At 48.0% G+C, this 25,038-nt stretch overlaps 2 protein-coding genes across 3 annotated transcripts in view; one reads left to right on the top strand and one right to left on the bottom strand.

The window, feature by feature from the left end:
- The window catches only part of NSF (N-ethylmaleimide sensitive factor, vesicle fusing ATPase), a 76,399-nt gene extending 74,095 nt beyond the window's left edge, over positions 1-2,304 (bottom strand). For both annotated transcript variants that reach the window (XM_030256481.4, XM_030256480.4), the window contains exon 1: positions 2,203-2,304. In XM_030256481.4, the coding sequence (XP_030112341.1) occupies positions 2,203-2,214 (12 nt within the window). In that variant the 5' untranslated portion in view covers positions 2,215-2,304. The remainder of the gene's footprint in view (positions 1-2,202) is intronic.
- Positions 2,305-7,302: 4,998 nt separating this feature from the next.
- On the top strand, positions 7,303-24,774 carry MEIOC (meiosis specific with coiled-coil domain). The gene is made up of 8 exons (XM_030256421.4): positions 7,303-7,391; positions 9,349-9,474; positions 13,986-14,143; positions 14,271-14,375; positions 15,712-17,551; positions 19,512-19,646; positions 21,073-21,253; positions 23,122-24,774. Exons 1-8 carry the CDS (start codon positions 7,335-7,337, stop codon positions 23,412-23,414), a joined length of 2,895 nt encoding a protein of 964 aa, XP_030112281.4. The 5' UTR covers positions 7,303-7,334; the 3' UTR covers positions 23,415-24,774.
- The last annotated feature ends 264 nt before the right edge of the window (positions 24,775-25,038 follow it).

Genomic DNA, 25,038 nt, shown 5'->3' with positions numbered 1-25,038 from the left:
GTGTTCCAGCATCAGCCTCACCTGTTGTGCTTGGAGATATCACACACCTCCATCCTCCCACCGAGTGTTCTGTGTTTACCCTGACACAGCTCTGGGGTGCTGCTCCTGCCCCCCGTGCTCCCCACCCTCCCCAGCACTCTGCTGCCAGACTAGGAGGCAGCTAAGCAGCAATCTTTCCTTTAAATTCACATAAATCCCCCTTTCCTTCACCAGGCTCCCGGGCTGGTCAAAAAAAGGCACATTTGTCTCACATTTTTTAGTAGCAGAAAAGCTCAAAGCTGAAGAATAAAGTAGAGGTTGATCCCTGTCCTTCCTCCCCACATTCCCAGCACTCAGCATGCAGCAGGGTGTTCCCTGAGCACACAGCTGGGAGGGCTCAGGGTTGGGTCAGGATTCACTGCAGCCAGGTTGGGTTAGCCCCAGGGAGTCTCAGAACCACGTCCAGTGTGGGTAAAAGGTTCTCAGCACTGACCAGAGCACTGGGCTCCTGTTCTGGGCAACAGAACGCTGAAAAAGGCCAGTCAAGCCTCACAGATTTCCCTGGGTAAGTGCAAAGGGTGAGATAAAGAAAAGGAGGTGCAAGGAAGAAGGTGAGACCAGGAATCTGGAGCAGGGACAGAGGAAACACTCTTAATGAGAGACAGACCACAAAATGGGTCTGTCTGGAGTTTTTCTCAATTACTCAGCACATTTCAGGGGTGGCAGTGGAGCACCTGTGATGCAGATTTCTCACCTCTGCTCTGCACCACAGCACTGCACCAGCTGCCCTCCATCCACAGCCCAGCACAGTGCAAGAAGCACTTGGAAAACCAATTCCCCAGCATTTCAACCACCGAATGACTTGGCCTAGAGACAAGATTCCAGCCAGAGGCAAGCATGAATGAAAAATGTGATTTTCCCAGGCTGATACCCAGCAAAGCATGACTGAGCTCCTGGCAAAGAGCAGAGCAATCCAAACACATCCTGCAGCACCTGGACACCTGAAAAGGAGGGGATGTGCAGGCACCACAAGAAGGGATTTCACAGTCAAGGCTGTTCCTTCACCTTTTAAAGCCTTTCTGACCACTTGCTGATGTGATCTATCACTAATAAGGGATTTTTTATTTTTTAAATTAATACAGAACAAAACCACTGCACAACCCTTAAGATGTTTCCACACAACAAAAGGTGGACCCACAGTATAAAACAGCACCTGGCTGGTTCTCAAATGAGAAAATCTCCCTGAATCCCACAGCACCAAGGGGTCACCATAACCTCACAGCACCTGTAGGGGACCATAAAATCTTGCTGCACACCCCATGGAGACAGGGGCACTCCAGACCCACAGAGGCCCCCAGGGAATCCCAAAATTCCGCCCCACATCCCAGAGCACCAAGGGATCACCCCTGTCACAGCATCCCTAAAGGTCCCTGCCCACAGCCCACAGGGAGAGGGGTCTCAGAGCTTCACAGCACCCCGGGCACCCTAAATCCTGACAGCAGCACCGAGACACCCCGGGATTCACTGCACCCCAGGGCACCCCACAGTCCTGCCCCTCACCACAGGGACAGGCAGCACCCCAACTCCTGAGGGAGCCCCGCATGCTCATCCCACAACACAAGGGCTCCCCACAGCCTTTGAGCACCTCCGGGAAACCCCAAAATTCAGCTCTGCGCCCCACAAGGCCACTCCAACCTCATGGCACCCTGAGGGAACCCTAAATGCTACCCCACACCCACATGGAGAGGGGTCATCCTGTTCCTGAGGGAACCCCCATTCCTGTCCCACACCCCACACCGCCAAGGGGCCACCGGGGTCCCACAGCACCCCTGGGTGCCCCTAAAACCCCACAAGGAGACGGGTCACCCTGGCCCGGCCCCTGAAGGAACCCCAGTCCTGTCCCACATGCCACATCACCAAGAGGCCACTCAGCCTCCCGAAAGCCCCGGGGGACACCGGGAGAGGGAACACCGGGAGAGGGGTCACCCCCAGCCCCCACACACCGGGGGAGTCTCCACAGCCCCACAGGACCCCCCACACCGCCGGGGCGAGGGGGTCACCACAGCCTCACAGCGCGGCCGGGGGACCCCCAGGGCTGAAGGGCTTCCCGGCAGAGGGAAGGCGAGAAGCTCGCAAAGCCGGGGGGCAGGGAGGAGCGGAGAGGAGCGGAGCGGCGGAGGGACAGGGGATGTGATAGCGGCCGGGCCGGGGGCCCCCACTTACCCGCCCCGCCATGTTGCCGCAGCGCCGACCGACGGCCCTCCCCGCGGCCGCCAGGGGGCGGTGCAGCGCAGGCGCCGCGCCGCGCCGGGGCGGGGCCTCGGGGGCGGGGAGGCCACGCCCCCTGCGCCATTCCGCCTTCCCATTGGTCTGTCCCCCCGCCGCTCAAAGCACTGAGGGGCGCGTCACGGAACGCCCCGCCCATTGGGCTAGCGGGGAGGGGCGGGACGTTGTGCTGTCAGTCATCGGGAGAGCTGCGGGGATTGGTCGGTAGCGCGGGGTGGGCGGGGCCGGGGGTCCCAGGGATGGCGGGGCCGGGCTGCCCGGCAACCCCTTCTTAATTATTTATTTAATTCTATTTTTATGTGTTTTTGATTAATTGTTAATGTTTATAATAATTGTTCATAATTTTGTAGTAATATTTATATATTAATGATAATTACATTATCTATTGTATAGCATATTGTATAATACTAATTATAGGATGTCGCCTTTTTATATATAATAAAACATAATATGAATTTAAATTTTTTTTTGTACATCGACGGCCGTGGTGTGAGGGTGAGCGGGGCCGGGCCGCCCAGCAACCCCTGCTGAATTATTTATTTTTATGTGTTTCTGATTAATTGTTAATGTTTATCATTCTATTTTTATGTGTTAAATGTTAAAAATTCTATTTTTATGTGTTTTTGATCCATTGTTAATGTTTATAATAATTGTTCATAATTTTGTAGTAATACTTATATATTAATGATAATTACATTATCTATTGTATAGCATATTGTATAATATTAATTACAGGATGTTGCCTTTTTATATATTTATATTTTTATATATTTATATTGCCTTTTATATATATTTATATTGCCTTTTGCCGCCTGGCAACCCCTGCTGAATTATTGATTTAATTATATTTTAATGTGGTTTTGGTTAATTAATAATGTTTATAATAATTGTTCATAATTTTGTAGTAATATTTATATATTAATGATAATGACATTATATATTGTATGTTACAATATTAATATAGGATGCTGTATTTTTATATATAATAAAACATAATACAAATTTTAAAAAATTTTTGTACATAATTTTTAAAAATTTAATTCTGTTTTAATTTCATTTTTAATCTGGCTATGATTTTGTTCCTGCTCCAAAGAGGCCGCACAGCAGCAGTTGTAAACCAGGTCTCCTTGGATGACATCTAATGGCTTAACTGTTCCCCTGACACTGATGGTTGTGTGTATTTGATAATGGTTGTGTGTATTTGATAACAGCCACGGGTGTGTGTGGGATGGGGATCCCTGTGGGATACGCTTGGAATTGTGCTTTGCTCTGGAGAAGCAGATCACGCCGGAGGAGCGGAGCTGAGAGGTGACAATGGCTCCTTCACAGAGCTCATCCCCCTGTGTGATGTTCAGCCAGAGGTGAAATCCCAGCTGTGCTCTGAGGTTTGTGTTCTGAGGGAGGGGATGCCAAACACTCCCACCCCAAATAGTGTCTGTAAAACTAACCCAAACATCCTGGGAGCTGTAACACATCAGCAGCCTGTCCCAGCAGCTTCCTGCGTGGGCTTTGACAGCATCATAAAATATTAATACTGATTGTAACTGCTGCTTACTGCCTTGAACAGGTACCAGAGTCAGCTGGGATTGCCAGGTCCATGGAAAACTGGCACAAGGAGATTTCACCACCCTGGCCAAAGTGGTCGGTGCCCCAGACTGTGGATGTGCCTCAGTGAAGAAGAAATGGGGTCAGTGCCTAAATCTGCCATGTGCCGATCCCAGCAGTGCAAGGATCCATTTCCTGCAGTGAGACCCTGTTGTCCCTGCCTGCAGCTGAGCACTTTTACTGTCCCTGACAGAAATCACAGCACTGGGAAGTGGTTGTTAAATATTGCAAACAAGCCCTGTGCTTCAGGGTGCAGCAGCCAGACCCCAACAGGTGACAATGCTGACACCGTTGTCCTGCACAGCTGGAAAGGTGCCCAGCCAGGAGGCTCAGCCCAGCAGTGAGCTCTGGCTCAAAGATGAGTTTTGGGGGGTGATCCTCACTGCTCTCAGCTTCCTAGATCTCTGCTCTGTGGCCTTAAGGGAGTCTCTTGCAGCAAGAAATGCAGGAAATACAATGTATTAATTAGTAGGGAATAGCTGAGGGGGGCAGTGAGGCAGTGGCCGTGCTTCCCCACTTTTCACCATTTCAAAAGGGGGAGAAAAACAAAGCAAAGCTCCCCCAAACCAAGCACAAAGATCACACTGACTCCTCTGCAGGGACTGCAGCTCCAAATTCCTGCCCCACAGCTCTGCCCCACAGGCTTCCGTGCAAGCAGCACATGGAACTGGGGTCTGGGACACACTCTGGAATCAAGACCTTCACTGATGCACTCCTCATCTCCTGGAGTGAATCCTCTGGCTTCCAGCAAACAGAGCATCTCTGTCTGCAGTCCCTGCGTGGGTTTAGACCTGTGAAAAATGCATATTATATGGCTCTACGCAGATAGTCACTATATGTATTATGTTATATTGATTAGTTGTGCTTTTGTAGATAAAATGAAGACTTTAGTAGTTAAAAAAAAATTATATAGAGAGACTCTGTATGTGGGGGGAAGGTTTTTTTCTTTTTTTAGGATGAGATACTCGCTTTGAGGAACACCTAAATCTTCCAAAGGAAAGGAATTTATGGCTTCTTATCAGAAAAAACGAATTTCTTCAGGCCTTGCTCAGACTCGAAGACGCCAGGGGATTAAAGGAAACAGTTGACATACAACAGACAGAGTTTCTTGTTTAGAATAGAATGTATGCATAACCATGAAGGTGTATGAATATGCAACAAGTGTATTGTTTTAAGGGTGATTCTTTTGTTCACAAGACAGGCTTTTCGTGACTTAGTGTCCGAGAGCATCCAGATGTCCATAATTCTTTGCCTTTTACTGTCTTGTAATTGTCCTAACTCTAAACTTTGTTACTGTAATTGTACGATTATTTTTATAACCATTTTATTATTATTAAACTTTTAAAATTTTAAAAACCAAGTGATTGGCGTTTTTCACATCTCCCCATGATCCTGTGGGCTGGCAGCACACACTGAGGAAGTGAGAGGCGTATGGCAGCACAAAAGACCACAATTCATAAAATAACATCTGCCTCTGTGAGTTCTTACTGCCCTGAGTGGCCCAGATAGGGGTGGCAGCAAAAATGGTGTCTCCAAGTGCCTTAAAAACAGCTTGAGGAGTGCAACACAAAGTATCTTTAGAAGTGAAAACAAGTTGGGTGTGGCTTCAGAGCTGGTGGGTTTTTCTTAGTCACTTTAAGTGAGAACAATGATATTCATGCACTGGCAGAGTATCTAAACCAGCAGCAACAATAAAAAGTATAAATAAACACAGGCTGTGACCCCTGCTTGTCCCAGCTCCCCTGTGGCTTCTCCTCCAGCCAAGCAGCTCCGGGACTGCTCAGCAGGACACAGACCCTGCCCAGGCACTTGGGGACAGCTGTGTCACTGGTGACAGGTGACAGAGGGTTCCTCTTGCTCCTGTGAGAGATGAGGAGGGCTGAGGAGATAGCTGGCACCTGGAAGGGCTGTCCGACCATCCAGGAGCCAGTCTGGCTGTCACTGTCACCACCTGAGCTGGCACCAAACTGACAGTCAGACCCGGCTTCCCACAGCAGTCAGCCATCTCAATCCAGATTATCTAAATTTGGTGCAATAATTAAACAGCAAAATAACAGCTCAAACTGGTGCCTCTGAGGAGGGACCCCAAACAAAGGAAATCCTTGGCCTGTACACCCTTACAGCTGGGGCATCGGGGCCAGGGGGGTGGCAGGGTGTGGAGGGGTGACAGGACCCGGGGGTGACAGGGTCCAGGAGGGTGACAGGGTCAGGAGTCTGAGAGGGCCCAGGGGGGTGGCAGGGCCCTGAGGTGATATGGTCAGGGAGGTGACAGGGCTCGGCGGGGGTGGCAGGTGACAGGGTCGGGGAGGTGACAGGTGGCAGGGCCAGGTGGTGACAGTGCCCAGCGGGGCTGGCAGGGCTCGGGAGGTGACAGACCCCGGGGGTGGCAGAGCCTGGCGGGGTGACAGGACACGAGGTGACAGGGCCCGGGTCTAGCAGGTGGCAGGGCCCAGAGGTGACAGGTGACAGGGCCCGAGGCTGGCAGGTGACAGGGCCCAGGGATGACAGAGCCCGGAGGGGGTGACAGGGTCAGGGAGGTGGCAGGTGACAGGGCTCGGGGGTGACAGAGCCCGGTGGGGGTGACAGGGCCAGGGGGTGGCAGGTGACAGGGCCCGGGGGTGACAGAGCCCGGCGGGGGTGACAGGGTCGGGGAGGTGGCAGGTGACAGGGCTCAGGGGTGACAGAGCCCGGCAGGGCTGACAGGGCCCGGGGATGACAGGTGACAGAGCCCAGAGCTGGCAGGGCCCGGCAGGGGTGACAGGGCCTGGGGGTGACAGGTGACAGAGCCCAGAGGTGACAGAGCCCAGAGGTGACAGGGCCCGGGGGTGGCAGGTGACAGAGCCCAGAGGTGACAGGGCCCGGGGGTGACAGGTGACAGGGCCCAGAGGTGACAGAGCCCAGAGGTGACAGGGCCCGGGGGTGACAGGTGACAGGGCCCAGAGGTGACAGAGCCCAGAGGTGACAGGGCCCGGGGGTGACAGGTGACAGGGCCCAGAGGTGACAGAGCCCAGAGGTGACAGGGCCCGGGGGTGACAGGTGACAGGGCCCAGAGGTGACAGAGCCCAGAGGTGACAGGGCCCGGGGGTGACAGGTGACAGGTGACAGAGCTGGCACGGCCCGGCAGGGGTGGCACCGCCCGCGGCCGCTGGGGGCGCTGTCCTGTCTCCAGGCGAGCGGCGCCTCCGCGGCCGCTCATTGGCGGGAGGCACGAGCGATCTGTTTTCCCATTGGCTGCGCGCCGGCGGGCGAGGCCAATCGCGGCGCAGCGCTCTGCCGGCCGGGCGCTGTCACCTCATGGCCAACAGAGCCGCTCACGTTGCGCGGGGAGGTGCGAGGCGGCCGCGCGGGCGCTGATTGGCCGAGCGCCTCGGGCGCTGGCCAATGGGCGGGGGCGCGCGGGGTGGGGCGGCCGTTGGGCCGGCGCGAGGACAACGGCCGGAACTCGCCTCAGGGCGGCCGGAGCCATGGAGGGGAGGGACGGGAGCGCGACCGGAGCGGGATGGCTCCGAGCTGGCACCGAGGTGAGCTCTGCGCCGCCGCGCCTGTCTTGGCCTTGACCCCCGAGGCCCGACCCCGGCAGGTGTCCGAGCCCTGCTACCCCTTCCGCGATCCGGCGCCCTCCTGTGTGGGAGTAGGTGTGAGACACGGAGCTCAGGCCTGTGGGGGAAATACGCCTCAGCATCCTGAAAAGCACCTGTTTGCGGATAAAGGAAGAAAGTGTGGGTTTGGGAGTGTCTTTGGGCTGCCTCTGGCCCCCATGTTCTTTGGGATTGCGGACTTTGCGAGTTAGGTGTACCTGTGAATGGCAATCTCTGAGGAGAAAACATGGCACAGTAAGCTCAGGATGTCGAGCCAAGCTCCACAATAACGCAGTGCGTTCATTTCTTTGGAAAATGTGCTGGAAAAACACAGAAAAATGCCGTGGCATAACAGTGGTGTGAGCTACAATGAAGCTCACTTGGTACATCCTCAGGGAGCTGCAGAAGGATGTGTTTCTAGAGAGTAGAGCTTATTCAGAACCCTGGTCCTGGGAAACTTAGACTTTTCTGAATTTATTCATCATTTCAAATGAGCTGCTATGGTAGCATGCCTGTAACTTCACTTTTTTATTTGTTGGCTAAAGGGGATTTTAGCTAGCCAGTTTAACTTTTCCTTTTGTGCCTCAGCCTTTGGAGAAGAGCTCTCAGTTTTTGTTTGTTCTTATTCCTTGCTCCTGCTGGCCTGTGGTTTCTGGCACTTGGAGGGATGTCACTCTAGTTGGGTTTGTTTCTCCCATATTTACAGGACAGAGCAGAGTATGTCTTGTGGGAAATTTCCAGCTCCTGACATCTGGAAATGCACATCCATGCCATCATGTAACTTAAACAGTGTTTGGGAGCAGTGATGGAAGGGCAAGAGGTGTCCAGGAATGTGTGAAGGCTGAATAACTCCTCTACTGCTGTTGGAGGAAGGGTTCCCTGCCCATGGCAGTGGTTGGAACTGGATGAGCTTTAAGGTCTCTTCCAAACCATGGAAGAATGGTCACACCATGATTGTGTGAGCATTCTTCTGCGTTTAATGTTCCCCTGTGGAGGCACTCATGTTGGGAAGTTCAGCAGGTGGAAACAGGGAGAGTGCAAATTTCCTCTTGATCTGCACCCCCCTGTCTCTGAACACCTTTGGAGTTTCTCATGCTTTGGTAGGTTCAGCTTTTCCTTCAGGGTAAATAGGAAAGTGTTTTACAATCTATATATAGAACCACATCCTTGAAAACTCAGATGGGACAGAATCCAGAAGTAAATTAGAAGTGTTAAAGAAGTTAACATTGGTATAAAATCCATGACTGTCAGCTCTGTTTATAATAGTGTCTCTGTGTGTAATTATGACTGTTCTGATGTCCCTGTCCTGCAGCCCCTCGTGCCGTTCTGTGTGTTCTGATGTCCCTGTCCTTTTCCCTGTCCCCGCAGGTCCTCATGCCATTCTGTGTGTTCTGATGTCCCTGTCCTTCTCCTGTCCCCACAGCCCCTCGTGCCGTTCTGTTTGTTCTGATGTCCCTGTCCTTTTCCCTGTCCCCACAGCCCCTCGTGCTGTTCTGTGTGTTCTGATGTCCCTGTCCTTTTCCCTGTCCCCACAGCCCCTCGTGCCGTTCTGTTTGTTCTGATGTCCCTGTCCTTTTCCCTGTCCCCACAGCCCCTCGTGCCATTCTGTTTGTTCTGATGTCCCTGTCCTTTTCCCTGTCCCCACAGCCCCTCGTGCCATTCTGTTTGTTCTGATGTCCCTGTCCTTCTCCTGTCCCCACAGCCCCTCGTGCCGTTGTTTGTTCTGATGTCCCTGTCCTTTTCCCTGTCCCCACAGCCCCTCATGCCATTCTGTTTGTTCTGATGTCCCTGTCCCCACAGCCCCTCGTGCCATTCTGTGTGTTCTGATGTCCCTGTCCCCACAGCCCCTCATGCCACTCTGTGTGTTCTGATGTCCCTGTCCTTCTCCCTGTCCCCACAGCCCAGCGCGGCGTTCCGAGGCGGTGGCCACTGCTGGGGCAGTGCGGAAGCGGGCGGGAGGCCCACGGACGTGTTCAGCACCGCTCTGCCGGGCTCTGCCTCGCTCTATGGCTCCTACAAATCACAGGTTCAGTTGGCTATTGATTATTTTTATAGCTCTGTAAGAGTTTGGAGTGCTTGTGAACACAATGGTCAGAAGATGTTTAGTCTTAAGTGGTTGCTTACACTGCAGAACGTAAATCATAGTGTGTGATGTAACTGTAGTAAATCTTCACTGTTGTAACTTTCATTGGGGGGACAATGGCTTTTCTAATGCAGTCACTGATGAAGCTGTAGAGGATGTTTGTTAAAATGGTATTTCACCATTGTTCTAGTGAAATATTTATGGAAATTGTTCTTCTGTTGGCATAAACAATTGGAGGCAGAGTGAGGAGCAAACACTTTCCTCTTTTAGGAAAACTGGAAAGTGAATAAGAAGGAGAACCTTAGCTACTGCCTCAGATATTTCTTTAGTCCAAGTGTTTGTGTGAACCAATTCTTAGTCTGATCAGCAGGAAATGCCAGGACAGGAGCTAAATATGTTAGCTCTCTCTTGGAATTTTTGCCTTTCATAGCCCTAAACTTTCACTGAGGTAAAAGACTCAAATGAAAATTCTTTCCCAGTACATTCAAGACCAAACTTGCTGCTTCTTCCATCCAGGACTTGTTATTTTGTCAGACTACTCTCCTCCACAAAGGAGTGTATTGAGTCTTTGACATTTAACCCTGCAAAACCGCCATTTATTGTTTCAGTTACTGAGAGCTAAAAAGGCCTATTGCGTCTAAACCAAACAGATAAGATAAAGATGTCCCTTTGCATTTAATCAGGATATAATGTCTTTCCTCAATAAAATAATTGGCTGTAAGTTTTTTTCAGTACCTTAACACTCTAATGATGAGGAGGCAGGGGTCAACCAGCAGAAACTAGAACAGATGTTTTAGGCTAATATTGTTGCTGGTTTTAAGAACTTTCTTAAGTGTAGGTGAAGGGTTGGGTTGAGAAAGGAGACATTGTTTATTCTGTGCATGGTGCCCAGGGAAGTTTCCCACAAGCCAAGCTCAGCAAGGAGTGAAAAGCGAGAGAATTTAGACACTAAAGTTTGCATAAACCTGCCTGTCTAATCCACAGTTCCTGCCTGCCTAATGCAGTCACTGAGCTTGTGCAGCCTTAAATAAAATATCCCTCCTGTGGTGATCTCCATCTTTCTTTGCTCATTCCATTACCTCGTGGATTTCTTTAGTGCCATGATGGATAGTAAGATAGAGTTTTGCTATTGTTTTTAGCTGCTTTTAACTGCCTTTGCAAATTTTTACATTGTAGCAATTTCTATACCAGCGTAAGTCTCATACCCATAGGGCTAGGTTGTATAGTTGAAATTAAGATATAGGGGTTTTCTTATTAGTTGAAAGGAAGCTACTGGAGGTTGAATAGTTACAGTCTCTGAGTGAGGTAAGTTTACAAACACAAAAATTAGAATGTGATTTAATTGATTAGCTGTTTCTCTATCTGCACAACAAGTACTTAAAGCATACTCACCTTTTACTCATGTATCTGAGTATCATTTTTATGTTAATCAGTGGTGGAATTTCAAAATTACAGCTGTCCTGTTCCACATCTAGGCAGAAATCTTGAATTTCAATTGTATTTCCTTCAGCTGTTGTCCATGTGCTGTGGTTTGTCATCTGTTTCATTCTTAGTGGGTCCATGCTCTGCGTCCTGTTGGATGCCTTGTGGTCCCATTATTGATCAGGTCTAGAGCAATAATAGCATTAATATTATATACTATAGTTTTAAGTATAGTCAATGTTAAATAGTATTTGTTGTTTGCCTGCTTCCTTAATTGCAAACAGGCTGATTTCCCAGATTTGAGGTGCTTTGGGAGGTATTAATGGTCAGGAGTTTCCTTTTACTGTTACTTGTATCCAATGGCCTTCTGCTGCTACTTTAGCTCCTATAGCTCAGCAATGATATTTACCTTCATCCTCCTTATGCATCAAAGGAAATTTTAGAGAGTGTATGTTGTCGGATTCCCATCTAGTTGTATCATTAATAATTTAAAATCTCTTCCATCCTCCTTAAACAATTGTACAATTGGTTTCTTGTTACTGTCTTTGACTGGACAAGAAAGCACAAAAGGATTACATATACAAGTTTCGTATTCAGAAAGGCAAGGCAATTCAGGAAAACATGTTGCAATAAGAATCCTCAGCAGTGTAAAATTATACCACCATTATAGCAAGTTTGACATCTGGCACTGTCTTGGGAATCCTGATCTGTGCAGTTGTGTTTGTCTAAAATAATTACTGCAGTTGGACTTGCTACTACCCCTTGAGGGCATTCAAGTTCTGTGTGAGATAGGCCTTCTTCCTGGGCACAGTTCATGGAGTTACTTTTTAACTTTTTTAGTCCTGAAGGTCCAGAGGAGGTGACTTCTCACTTACCTGGTCCTGTATTTTTTTCAGTCCTGAATGATGCATCCACGGCTCTAGTCCTTGAAGTTTCACAGCTGTGTATGTTGTGAAATTCACCTGGTATGGTCCTTTCCTGTGTTCCTTTGGTGCCTCACTGTTCCATGGTCTTAAACCCAATTTCACACCTGGATGTCATGAACAGGAAGGTCCAGATCAATTAGATTTCTGCAATGAAAGTACTTGTTGATAGAGGACAAAACTCTCCTTGGAGAGATAACATAATTACACAAGTGTTCTTGGCCCAGATATTCACAGAACATGGTTTGTAAGAGACTATATCTGATAAGGTCTCCTGTATAGATTTCAAAAGGACTGAGTTTCTCTCTGGATCGAGGTGTTATTCTGACCCTCAGTAGTGCTGGTAGCAACATCTCAGGCCTCCTTGTTTTGTCTTTTGTTCCTTCTGAGATACATTAAGGTTTTGATTGGGCAGGGCCAGCTGGATTAGTGTAGCCTCAGGTGTTCACTGGCCAGGTGGCCTTCACTAAATGTAGATCCCAATCTTTGAAGGTCGCACCATCCACTGTTTCCAGCGTGGTTTTTAACAGTGTGGTTTGTACTGTTCAACTTCCCCAGAGCCTGGTGCTCCATGCCCAGTACAACAAATGCTTGGATCAGATTTGTTTCCAGCCTGCTCTGGGCAGATCTGTTGTTAACCCAACCCTTTGTGTCTCATGTTTGTTGGGTGCCAGTTAAGGCTGGCTTGGTTTGGGAATGGCAATTCCCAGTTCAGTTCTCCCACTGAGACTCTCCAAACCACACACTGATCCCCTTCCCCTCCCTGCTGTGGCACTGTGGACAGGAGAATTGGAGGCACAAAAGGGAAAGATCACAGGCTGAGGTAAGAACAATTTACTGGGAGCAGTGATGAGAGAAGCAAAGGGAAGGTAACAGCAACAGCACCCATGGTAGAGGGTACAGGGAAGGATTCACATGGAAAAGGTTCCAGTAATACTGGATGGCTCCCTCCAGCACATTTTCTTGACTGGAAGGATCTCCTTCTCCCTGGAAAAGTGCCCCTTTCCCCCACCCCAGGCAATGAGGTTGGGTGGTACAGAATAACTTCTGGATCCTGGCCATGCCCCTTCCCAGCTACTGCAAAAATTTCACCCTGTTCTGGCCAGAGCAGGACAGTTTGCTGACACACCTGTAAGTATCGTGTGCCTAGGAATGATCTCTTTCAGTAGTACCTCACCTAATTCCTCAGCCTGGTTGGCTTGGCAGGGGAAGGCTTCAGGCCCCCAGAAAATGCATCAGCTGTTACCAATAAGTAATGATACCCATTCTGCCATGGCAATGAGAGAAGTCTATTTGCCAATAATTTCCTGGTGTGTTCCTTTTTTGGCTTGTCCTGGGGGAGGCTGAGGCTGGATCTGTGGATGCACACTGTGGTTCATATTTCTTCGCTATACTTTTTCTGTTGTCTCCCATTCCAGTCCCAAGGGTGCACATATTGTTTTCCAAAAACCTTGGGCTGTTCTTGAATCCCTGTGGTAAGGTCCACCATAATTGAGTCTTTGGCCCCATTTGTGGATTCTCCCATTCAAATGCAAACAGCTCCTGACTTTGGTGTCTGGTGGGATAGAAGAAAGCATCTTATAAGTCCAGTACCCACACTGTTACTATGCCTGCCTAGGACTTTTGTGGGGGGGTCTCTGGGTGGTTGGGGAGGTATCCCCTGCTCAGTTGCCAGCAAAGGTCAGCTCAGGACACACAGAACACAAGGCTGAGTGACAAAGAAGTTGTGATGTGCAGCTCCAGCACCTTCTTCTTAAACAATTGCCAGGCAGGATGTGAAATACGTAAGATTTCCATAAGCCTTAAGTAACATTAGTTTAGCACACCTGAGAGCATCTGTTTGTGTTCAAAAGAGGGGTGAAAGGTGAGAATGATACCATCAGCTTCCATCTGCAACAGAGAGCAAGGGAAGGGACAGAGACATGTTAATGTCTTCTGCTTAAAGACATTAACATGGCCTGAAATAGTTGTATTCCAAATGTGTGGCTTGCTTACTTCTCATGTGCTGGTTCCTCCAAGGGTGAGCTCAGTTCAAGCATATACAATGACAAAATGGCAGTTTGATGTGTTTCATATTAAACAAATGCTTTTATTGTACATTAAATGCAGAATGAAGAAAATGTGGAGTTACCTCAGGCCTACAGTTCTTCCCTTTCAACATCAGAGTACTCTGCACCCATGGATCCTTCCCTTTTGTACCCTCCTTGGTCTATGTCTACAGATGACCCCAAGCAGCCTGCTGCTCCTCAGATTAACCTGAAGTCCAGGTAGTCATCCTTGCCAGGGAGTGCATGTGTGTGTTGGAGTAGATGGATTATATTTTTCTGTTTAATTTAACATAGGAAGTACTTTGAATGAAGGAATTCTTTTTATTAACACACAATTGGTTTTCAGGATTCAGCCCGAAAGGAATGATTATGGCAGTGAAACTGATTTGTATGGACTCGTGTCAGACATCTTGGAAGAACAAGACAAACCACAGCCATGCTTTGCTGAGGGGTGAGTGAAGTGCAGATGACAGAAACTCCCCTCTCTGATCTCACTGTGCTCCTGAGTCAGCTCCATCTGCTGCTGGCCGGGCCCCATGCTCTGTGAGCATCCTCTCCTTCCCCCTCATCTTCCAACATTTCACTTGGGATACTTGGAAGCTTTTCTCGAGGCACTTAGATTGCATGGCAGCTTCTGGCTCTCTGGCATTTACAGAACTTGTTAATTGGCATCTTTTAAATAAGACCTTAACAAGTATTGTGGACATGCTGTATTCACATGAATCCCCTGGATGTATGCCTTGGTCTGTTCTTTAATTTTAATCAAGACTGAATTCAGATTTTAGGTTTCTTTATTAATTAATGTCAATTCACAGAAAAAATACACAGACTCCTTCACATTTGCGTGAACTGGCAGGAGAAAATTCCATGCAAAATTAATGTTTCTTCATGTTAGTGCTACGTAAGCAATATTTGTGTTTCTAAATGTCAGGTTTATTTTGCCTCTTCCTGCACCAGAAGAGACAATTCCATAGTCATAACAACATGACACAAAAAGGTGCAGGTCCAGCATCCCCAAGATACTTACAGAGCTCTCTGTCTTTTCCTTTTCCAGGTCCAAGAGACAGGGGAGCCCAGTTCTCAGTTTCCCAAGCTAGGCACTGCTGTTCCTTTCTGTCTTCCCAAACAATTCCAGTGATTTCTCAATGGGTACTGAGTTATGTGGCTGAAATCAGGGAAAACTTCAGAGTCAGTCTTGATATCATGAGACAGCTCAGTAATCCCTTTGCTATGGACAGGCAGGGCTGGTTCAGTACTCCCAGATTTGGCCTGCAGTGGCTTCCAGGAATAATTTCCCCTTTACTTAGTCTGATTAAAGTTCTCCTTGGCAGTCAGGGATTGATGGTCCTGTGTGAATTCGTTCTGGTTAGTAGAAAGAAATGAGGTGTGCTGGGATTTACCTGCAGGAAGCAGTGCACAAGTGAGGTGAGAGAGAAGGATTTTCTCTGGAGTGCTGGGATGTGGCTTTGGAAGAGTGAGGGCTGTACTTGGTGCTGATCCAGGAGTATTTTGGTGAGGATGGACAGGACTGACGGACCAGATGTGTACAGATCCCTTGCAGCTTGAGGGTCTGTCCGTAGCTCCTGAGCTGTGGCAGAATCAGTTTTCTCAGCTAGATATTGGAAACTGAGGATGACAGGACTGGGTAGAAGTTGAAGTCAGACGTCTTGGAATCATTTGAGAGAAATTATTTGGGAATAACTCATTTTTTAAACTTTGTTTTGTGTTTGGGAATGAAGAGCAGCAGCACAGGTCGGTGTCTAACCATGTATTTCTTGTTTTTCAAGGAGTTGCCCTCCCACCCTGAAGTCAGTGTGGCCAGTGAACATGACCAGACTGGAGCACCATGACCTGTTGCCAGAAGCCAGGAGGGCAGTTGCTGGAGCAGTGCCCCAGCAGGGTTTCTATGGCAGTGAGTCCCTCCCTGCTGCTGACAAGCAGTTCCTGCAGAGTCCCACCCTGGTGGCACAGCAGAAAGCAGATGATTGTTACCGCGGCTTTGCCGGCGTGGACCTGGAAGAGCAGAGCTTGTACTCTGCCAGGAGTGATCGTGCCAATGGCTGCAACTTGCAGACTAATGAGAGTATGAAGGCAACACCTGTATATCAGAACTACCCCTACCTGAAGAACACCTTTGCAGCCCAGGCTGGGTACTCAGAAGCAATCAAAGACTCAGGAGTTGATGCTTATTCTTATGGAAGGGAAAAGGTGTGTCCCAAAGGAGCAGATGCACAGGTACACCCAAAGCGGGCAGAAACATTCCTTCCTCAGTCTCACAGATACAATGAGAACACAGATTATACCAGATACACTGAATATTCTCATGCTGGTAAAGCGAAGCCCAACAAGGGCACCAGTTGTAGCCTCCAAGAAAATAGAAAGCTGGTAAATGGAACCCCTGAGGCACCATCTCTGGATGCAGAGCCCTATGCTAAATTATTTCAAGTTAAATCAGGAACTCAGAAAAAATTTGAAGATACAATTTCAGATCAGCACGACTTTACATTTCCCAAGTCTGTAGGACTTGTATCAGAAAAACAGTTTGCAAACGAATCTTCCTTCAGCACTGATTTTGGGCAAAAATTTGAATATGGACTGAAATCTTTTGCAGCTTGTCCAGGGAATAATGGTGTGGAAAAGCAGCAGTTTTCCAAGGCCGATCTTCAGAATCCTGAATTCTGTAAATCACTCCCACTGTTGCCCAGTGCAGCAGTCCCCTCAGCAGGCTCTAGTGCCAGGCCAGGATGGATGAACATCCAAACCAAACCCACGGCTTCTGGCCCCTTCCAGAATCCAAATCCTTCGTTGAAACTGAATAATCAGTCACCTGCATTTCCAAAAAGTTCTCGTCATTCTAATGATGGTTTTCAGTTGCCGTCTTCAAATTTGCCTTTAAATAGTAATTTACTTCACAAGTACTGTCAAGACAACACATCAGTCTCCAGCCTTGACTTCGACTACAGCACTGCAGAGCGAGCTCGGGCAGCTGCGTGCATGGAAGCCCTGGTTAGGGGTGGGGAAGAGAACCTCATCGAGTACCTCACTGAGAAGAAGTTGAAGCAGCCAAATGGATTCTGTGACAGTTACTTGGCTCAGCAACTGGGGATCATTGACAATCTGAACAAACAGCGTTTCCAGCTGAAGCCGCAGAGCGAGCACTGTGATCTGGAAGGGCAGAACCAGGTGGATGGGGTGTTTCAGGACATGTACCAGGAGCTGCTGGAGTCTCAGGGGCAGCTGCATCTTGGGGCAGGGAATGGGGACACCAGTGCCACTGGTGCTGGGAGCTGCCTGCAGGCTCCAGGCATTCCCAACTACGTGGTAGGTGACTTCAGGCGGAACTGGCAGCTGGGCCCCAGCACCTTCCCCATGAGATCTGCTCACCTCTTGGGCCGGTCTGTGGTGCCTCTGATGGAGCCTCACACCTTGTTCTCCCAGGATGATCTCAAACGCCTCTACCCCTGCTTTACAGAGAAGATGTATGGTGACAATGCCCTTTCTGGTTTCGTGTCAGCATTTGGATTTCGAAAGCAAGTTAAAAGTTGCAGTGGGCCTGCCAGCGAGCTGCATGTGAGACTGGAAGAGTGTTATGAGCAGTGGAGAGCTTTGGAGAAAGAAAGAAAGAAGGTAAGAAAACCAAACTAGAATAATATCACGGATTTGATGTAGATCTCATCCTGCTCAGTGCAGTCACAAACCATCAAACCATGGGTGGGTAGTTCTGCTGTTAAGAGTTTAAATGCTTGATGGGACTTCAAAGTTACAAGTTTGTTTCTCTGTTTGTTTTGAGATAGAAAGTGAAAGGTGTGGAGATTTGTAGCCTAACTGGAAGCACAGCTAATGTTGTATGGAACATTGCACCAAAAGCAGGAATTCGGGGGCTTTTCCAGTCCCAGGGTTGGGGAAGGTGTGTTCATGAAGAACAAAGATGTGGTGCACCTTTTTTATTAATACAATAAATACAGTGCCTCTGGAACTTTGAAAGCAAATCCAGTAAATATGTTTTGAATTTAAACTAAACTTTAATTCTTCCAATTCCATTTTTTAGAAGCAATACTGAATTCCTACCTCCTATTTTCCTGAAGGTTTAAACCTAAGGTGTATTTGAAGGGGTTGTTGTTTCTTTTTTTTCCCCAGAAACAGAGGCTGAGGGAAGGGTCATTTAATTAAAACCCTTGCAGTAAAAGGTTCAGGTAGTGCTGTGTGAAGCCCTGCTAAAAGCAGTTGCCTTTTTTGGTCTGTAGGAAAACCTGTCTTCATTTCACCAGCTGAGATGTGGTTGGAATTGCAATACCTGGGGCTGTCTCTGGGAGAAGCTGGGCCAAATGTCACCTGGCAATAGTGGGGCCTTTGAGAGTTCTCCTGTGCCAGCCCTTACAAAGAAACCAATTCCAAGAAGATGTAACGTGGGGAATTTTTTTGGTGGTGTTTCCTGACAAAAGCCAGTAGTTGCTTTGTATAGAGGGGCTGAGGAAGAGTGAGCCCAGCTTAAGGATGAGATTTGGTGTCTGGGGTGCATGGAAAGTGCAAGAGAGAAAAAAACTGGCCTGTGCGTAGCCAGGGGCCATGGTGGGAGAAATTCAGCTTTATCACAGAATCCCAGAATGGTTTGGGTTGGGAGGGACCTTAAAGTTCACTCAGTCCCATCCCCTGCCATGGGCAGGGACACCTTCCACTATCCCAGGCTGCTCCAAACTCCATCCAACCTGGCCCTGGACACTTCCAGGGATGGGGCAGCCACAGCTTCTCTGGAAAACTTGTGCAAGGGTCTCTCCGCCCTCACAGGAAACAATTTATTTCTAATCTCTAGTCTAAAGCTGTTCTCTCTGTGTGAAGCCCTTCCCCCTTGTCTTGGCACTCAATGCTCTTGTTGATAGTGGACCACTTATGAAACCATCCAAAAATTGCAGTTTTAAAGTAGTTTTAGCTAATTCCATGTTGTTATGGGTGTTTTAGAGAGACATAACAAGGGGATGAAAGAGGTGGAAACTTGGAATCTTGCAAACAGTTTTCAAAATAGTTTTCTGATGACTAAAGAAAATATAGAATCCTGGAGTTGTTTGGTTTGGAAGGGACCTTAAAGACCATCCCGCTCCACCCACCTGCCATAGGCAGGAACACCTTTCACTAGACCAGGGTGCTTAGGAAAAAAATCTTTCTGTAGTTTAATCTGTACAAAAAGTAGGTTAATTGCTGACTGAAACAGTTTTATTTTTATTTTATGTGTGAGATCCACATCTGTTTGGTCTTTTTTTTTCTCCCTGTAATTCTGACTTGCCTCCATTTTATTTCCAGGCAAAACCAGTACAGGCTGTAGTCAGAATGTGCAGACATAGCACTGCTGGAACACGGTGTGTTGGCACGATTGCTTTAGTTGAACTGCTTTGAGTAAAGCAGTTGTTCACTTAAAGCAGGTGATTGTCTCACCAGAGAGTTAAATCCCAAATGCCTGAATCCTCATTGTCTCCTTTAAAAATCTCCAAAACCCTGATGGGAAGAAACTGAACCTGGTATTTTTCCTTGTTTCTGTAATGAAGCACACTCTGCATGTACATTCTGAGGGAGTTGTTCTTTTGTTTTCCTGCAGACTGAATCAGCTCTTGCTAAGAATTTCCAAGGGAAGAAGATTTCCAGTACTAACAACATTCCAATTCCAAGGCTGACATCAAATCCATCAAGGGTTGATCGCTTAATTGTGGATCAGCTACGGGAACAAGCCAGAGTGAGTTTTAGGAATAAAAAAAAAATCTATTGAACTTATCCCACAGAACTTAGAGTACAGTGTGAGATAGGTAAGATGATCAGAGCAGCTTTTCCCAAAATAGCTTTGTTCTTCATTGCTGTGCAGGGAATAGCATTTCAGCAGTCCCTGTTAGAGCTTCTGCAGCTCCAGGGTGCTGTTTCCAGGGAAGCACAGAGGGGCTGAGGCTCACAGTTACATCTCCATGTGCCAGGAGGATGTGGTTCCTGGTGCAGGAGCGTGCACGTGGTGCAGCATCCAGTCCTGGAGCCTGTGCACAGACATGGATGGGCTTAGTGTACTAAAACTCCTGCTCTACGAATCCCAAAAGAGCAGCCTTAGTTTCCATGTTTAGAAGGCTTGTCTGCTCTTATCCTCATAATTTAAAACAGCCTCCAAAACATGGCTAAAGCCTTCTCTAGCCATTTGAGGAACCAAACTTCAGCACACAGCACCTCAAACCCTTGTTAGGTACCTTGTTAGGTAGTTTTAAGGATGCTCAACAGCGGAGTGGGGCTGTTAAACCTGGACTCTTAACATCAGAAATCTTGGTGATGGCCAGAGAGTAACCCTGGTACAAAGGTTTGAGTGGAAGCTGAGTTGGCTAAATCTGCAATTAACTCTTCATAGTTGGAGCATCCAGTTAAATCTTCTTGACAGTCACATGTATTCCTTTAAGGCATCAAGTGCAGCCATGGCCTGAGGAACATCCCAATTCGGGGATTTTTGGTTTCTCTTTTTCTGCAGACCAGTAACCAGGTTCTCAACATTATGTGACTGTGGCTGAGGAGTCACTCACCGTGGGGAAACCCACAAGTGATGTGACCGATGTAAGATAAGACAACAAAGATGCACATTTTCAGTGGACTAAACAAACCTGAATTATTTCTGAATGTTTGTTTTCAGCTCCCTTAGTGCTGAGTGTTCATCCCAAAGCCAGCCCATACATTGTTCCACAGCAGCTTTCCCTTTCCCAGTGCAGCTGTGACTGCTGCTGGCCCAGGCTGCACAAGAGGACCATCTGGGTTTTCACCCAGACATTGCAGCAGTGCTGTGAGAAGGAAGTACCCCAGTGCTCTGAATTCAGGGAAATGCACATTGTTCTGAAACCACTTTTTGTTCATGGATGTCTCAAAGCTGTACAGATCTGGTATTAACCAGTGACCTGGGGGTCCTTACTGCGGAGTTGTAGCTTTGCTGTTGTGCTTTGCACACCCAGCTGTACCACAGCTTTGGGTTTAGAGATAACAAATCCCAAGTAAGAACTTAAAACTGCTTCAGCTGTAGCTTCATGAACTGCTCTCAAAATAAAGTAATAATTATTATTAATCTGTTCTCCCTAGTTAATTTTCCTGTAAGTGTGGATGAGTACAGTGTGAACCCCTGTAAGATGTGCATTGTTCATTAGGTTGTGACTTTACTGGGGAAGATGGAGCGCCTGCGCAGTTCTCCGCTCCACGCCAACATCTCCACTGCTCTGGATAAACTCCTGGAGTCGATCCACGTGGTGCAGGCTCAGAGGAAGGATGAAATTATCAGTGCTTCCAGTCGGCAGCGGCACGGCCCTCCCAGGTGCCAGGATGATAGAGGTATAGCTGTGCTTATGTACGTTGATAAGGTAGCTGGGAAGTTGAACATCTTGCAAAAATAAGTGAGGGGGTTGTAATTCAAGTTTTAACTTACTTTTCAATGTTAGATCTTTGTCAAAGGCAGACTGGGTGGGGCTTGGATGAGGTTTTGAGGAGACACTAAAACTGGGTTGTAGAGATAAATAGGTTATATCAATTTGGAGGTGGTCATTCCATTAATAAACTAGCTAGGAATAAAAGTTAGTGGGTTTTTTTAATAACACATTCAGGGATTGGAGGTGTTACTAAGCTGTTGCCTCTTGCTTCTCCCTGTTCCTCATATTCTGATTCTTAGGAGCCTCCAGCTCTGTCTTTATCTAGAACTTCCTTGGTATCTCCACGCTGAATCTGCCCAAAGTGACCAAGATGGTCTTAATTTACAAATGGACTTCCTCTTCAAGTATCTTCTGTCTTAGACTGGCATAATTACAAATCATATTTTGGATGGATGCACAAAAATACAGTGGGCAGAATGTTTTCATTCTTAATGGCATCCCAACTAAGCCAAATACTCAGCTTAACCTTTCACCAGTGCACAGGCAGAGTGGCAGGTTCCCTTGTATCTGAGATGGGAATCAGGGTAAATTCCTGCCCCCTGTGACACTCTGACCTCCTACCTTGTGTCAGAAGCTGTCTTATGTTTTGGAACCTTCTGATCCTTTCTGCTGTTCTTTCTACATCTGAATTACAGGGATTATTTTACTTCTTTGGGGTGTCCCATCATGCAGTTCTGTAATTCTCAAGTTTACCTCAGAAGATACACTGCTGCATTCTTTCTTTTCACCTGTTCCCCATCATTCTTATTTCTCTTTACCTTGACTGAAGATTATGGGACTTGTTAAAGTGCAGGGGGGTTTTGGGTGTTGTAGCCCATGAAAATAATTGTCTTTGGAACAGAGTAGTCTGGGAAGAAATTGTCAGACCTGGAAATCCAGCTTCTTAGTGCAGCTGCTGGGAGAGGAGAGGAGGCGAGGCTCTGCACAGTGGGATCTGGTTACTTGCCTGGAGGGGTGGTGTTGGTCCTCTGCCTCCCATCATCACTGTCTTGGGGTGTTGAACCTGGAGCAGCAGTTGGGGAGGATTTTTTTGAACAGTAAATTATTGGATGCAGTAACTGTATATGCTCTGTCAGACAAAACCTTGAGGGAATGGCCTGAAGCTGTTCTGGTTGTTCAGGAGCAGGTCTTGCCGGGCCCTGTTTCCACAGCACCTCTCCATTCCATCTGATCTGATATTAAACATTTATTACAGAATCACAGGATGGCTTGGGTGGGAAGGGTCCTTAAAGATCATCCAGTTCCACCTCTGCCGTGGGCAGGTTCATCTTCCACTATCCCAGGTTGCTCCAAGCCCTGTCCATCCTGGCCTTGGGCACTTCCAGGGGTGGGCATCCACAGCTTCTCTGGGCAGCCTGTGCCAGAATAATGGGACCACAGCCCAGGTGACCCTTTACAGCTCCATGGTTCAACACCCATTCACAGAACATGACCTGTGAGCTTTATCCAATGCCCCCATGGTCAGGATTTCTTGGCAGGACAGGTGAAGGACCCCGCTGTGACCCAGAAGGGGAGGGTCCAGGTGCCATTAGTGTGTGTGTACATGGAGCACCCCAGCGCTGGGGTGCAGCTGCAGCAGGAAGGTTCTGTAATAAACTCAGAACCTAAAAACCGCACACTTGCCTCACAGTGTGAAGGCAGAGAAATTCAGATCCAGCTTTTATGAACCTGTAAAGGGACAGACAAGGTCAGACACGAAAGGGACCGAAGGTGTGGGGCGAGGGCAGCCCCAGCAGTGCTCCAGGACTAAAGGGCCGTTTCCTCCCTCTGCAGTGGTGCTGGCTCTGGCCAAGGCGCTCCAAGCCCTGAGCCTGGTCACACGCAAGGTGCGCACCGTGCTGTGGTGCGCCTTCCAGATGACCCTGCCCAAACCCTCTGCTGGCAGACGGGCTCGGGACAGACTTCCCCAGGAGGGGGCAGCGCCCGAAGAGAAGCGAGCCGAGACGCCCCTGGCTGCGGCCGCGGCCCCGCGAGGGCCCCGGGAAGGAGGTGCAGAGGGAGCCCCGGCACCGTGCACGGACCTGCTCCGCAGTGTGTATGAGAGAGGAGATGTGAATTCCTCGTAATTTTGGGTTCTTTTTAGTTACTTCAAAGTTTCAACTGCTAAAGTTCATATTTAAAGCTGTATCTTGATGAGAAGTGAGATTTGCCTTAAGGGCTCTCAGGTTAAGCTGTGTTAACGTGATGGGCAGGGTCAGAATGTTGTAAAGCCAAACTGGTGAATGTTAACTTAAAAAAATAATCAGACTAATTCATTAACAGCCAAGATATTATTTAACTCTTGCAGATGAAGCCTGGTGTCCAACTCTCCCCATAACTCCTTTTAGTTTTGCTTTAGGAAACAGGTTTTTAAATAATGATTCTTAAAGACTGTGGTGTGACAGGGTGTGAGGTTGGTGTCAGATCAGATTGTGATGTAAAATGGTTTCCTTATTGAACTAAAACCTGGAAACAGAAAGAATAAAGGCTGGAAATACCCACTATTCATGTAAAACTAGATATTTAAAATACAAATATTTATGAATTTGAGATTTTAAAGTCTATGTTTGGGAAAGGCAATATGCACCAGGTGCCACTAAATAACCAATAGAGCAGAATTGCTGTGTGAAACCATGAATTTAGTGAATGTGTTCAGATATTTGGAATGCTCTTGGGAACAAATGAACTACTGTTGTATTTAAGCACAATCAAACTACGACAGGCAGACAGGATTGTCCTGCAGAGCTGTGAAGGAGTTTCAATAATGAGCGTTGTTTTTAATTTAACTTCAGAAAAGGTCGTGCCAAGTTCTGAAATTTGGATTTTCTTAAAGTTACTAGTTTGGTTTGAAATTTGATTGTCAGCTTCTAGACTTCTTAGTTCCCTTCTGCATTTGGGCAGCTCCCAGCACTGGTGTTTGCTTGCAGCTCTCAGTCTGTAGGAGCAGGAGTGATGGACTCACAGCACCCAACGATTATGCTCGGGACAGAGTGGCCTTGGGAAATCCACTTTAACCAGTGGGTTAAGGTTACTGAGCTGACCATGCCTGCACAGCCTGGTACCTGGTAAAGTTTAACCAGTGGGTTAAAGTAACTTTTAACCAGTGGGTTAAAGTGACTGAGCTGACCATGCCTGCACAGCCTGGTACTGACAGGGCTCTGTTCTTCCTGCTGCTGGGAATGCTGATATGCAGAAGGGGTGATGGCATCAGATAAATTGTCATTAGATGATGTGCAGAAACGACTGAGAAAGGCTCAGCAGAAGGTGGGGTGTGATCACGGCAACGACAGAAGTGCTGCCAGGTGAGTGGGGCAGAACCAGCACAGCTTGCTAAAGCCACTGCACTGGGGGTTGTTCAGTTTGGCCCAGGCTGTGTTGATGTTAAAACAAAATTGACTGTGCTGACTGGAGTTGTCTATAAGCAATAAATTCATTTTTGTTGAAGAGCTTCTGTTCTGTAAGTGTGTTTCCAGCTGGGCTCCTTGAGCCTGAAGCGGTACCAGGGGGAAGCATTCAGTCTGTTATGGAACTGTGTTCAGGATGAAGCAGTGGGAATGCTGAAATGCCTCTCTGGAGACAGCTATGACCATAACATCCCTGGACATACCAAGGCAGCCAGAGCAGGGAATGTTTCTTCCCTGCAAGTGTCTCAGCTCCAAGCTCTGCACTGCCAGGGAAGGCTGATGCAGCATTTCTGTCATCTGCACTGGG

This window comes from Taeniopygia guttata, chromosome 27 (genome assembly GCF_048771995.1).
Source record: "Taeniopygia guttata chromosome 27, bTaeGut7.mat, whole genome shotgun sequence".
Classification (NCBI taxonomy): domain Eukaryota; kingdom Metazoa; phylum Chordata; class Aves; order Passeriformes; family Estrildidae; genus Taeniopygia; species Taeniopygia guttata.
This window is presented reverse-complemented; position numbering and strand designations above follow the sequence as displayed.

Coding starts and splice junctions, on each gene's coding strand:
- MEIOC (XM_030256421.4), top strand. CDS start 7,335: ATGGAGGGGAGGGACGGGAGCGCGACCGGAGCGGGATGGCTCCGAGCT. Junction 14,144..14,270: donor CAGATTAACCTGAAGTCCAG/GTAGTCATCCTT, acceptor ATTGGTTTTCAG/GATTCAGCCCGAAAGGAATG. Junction 14,376..15,711: donor CAGCCATGCTTTGCTGAGGG/GTGAGTGAAGTG, acceptor TTGTTTTTCAAG/GAGTTGCCCTCCCACCCTGA.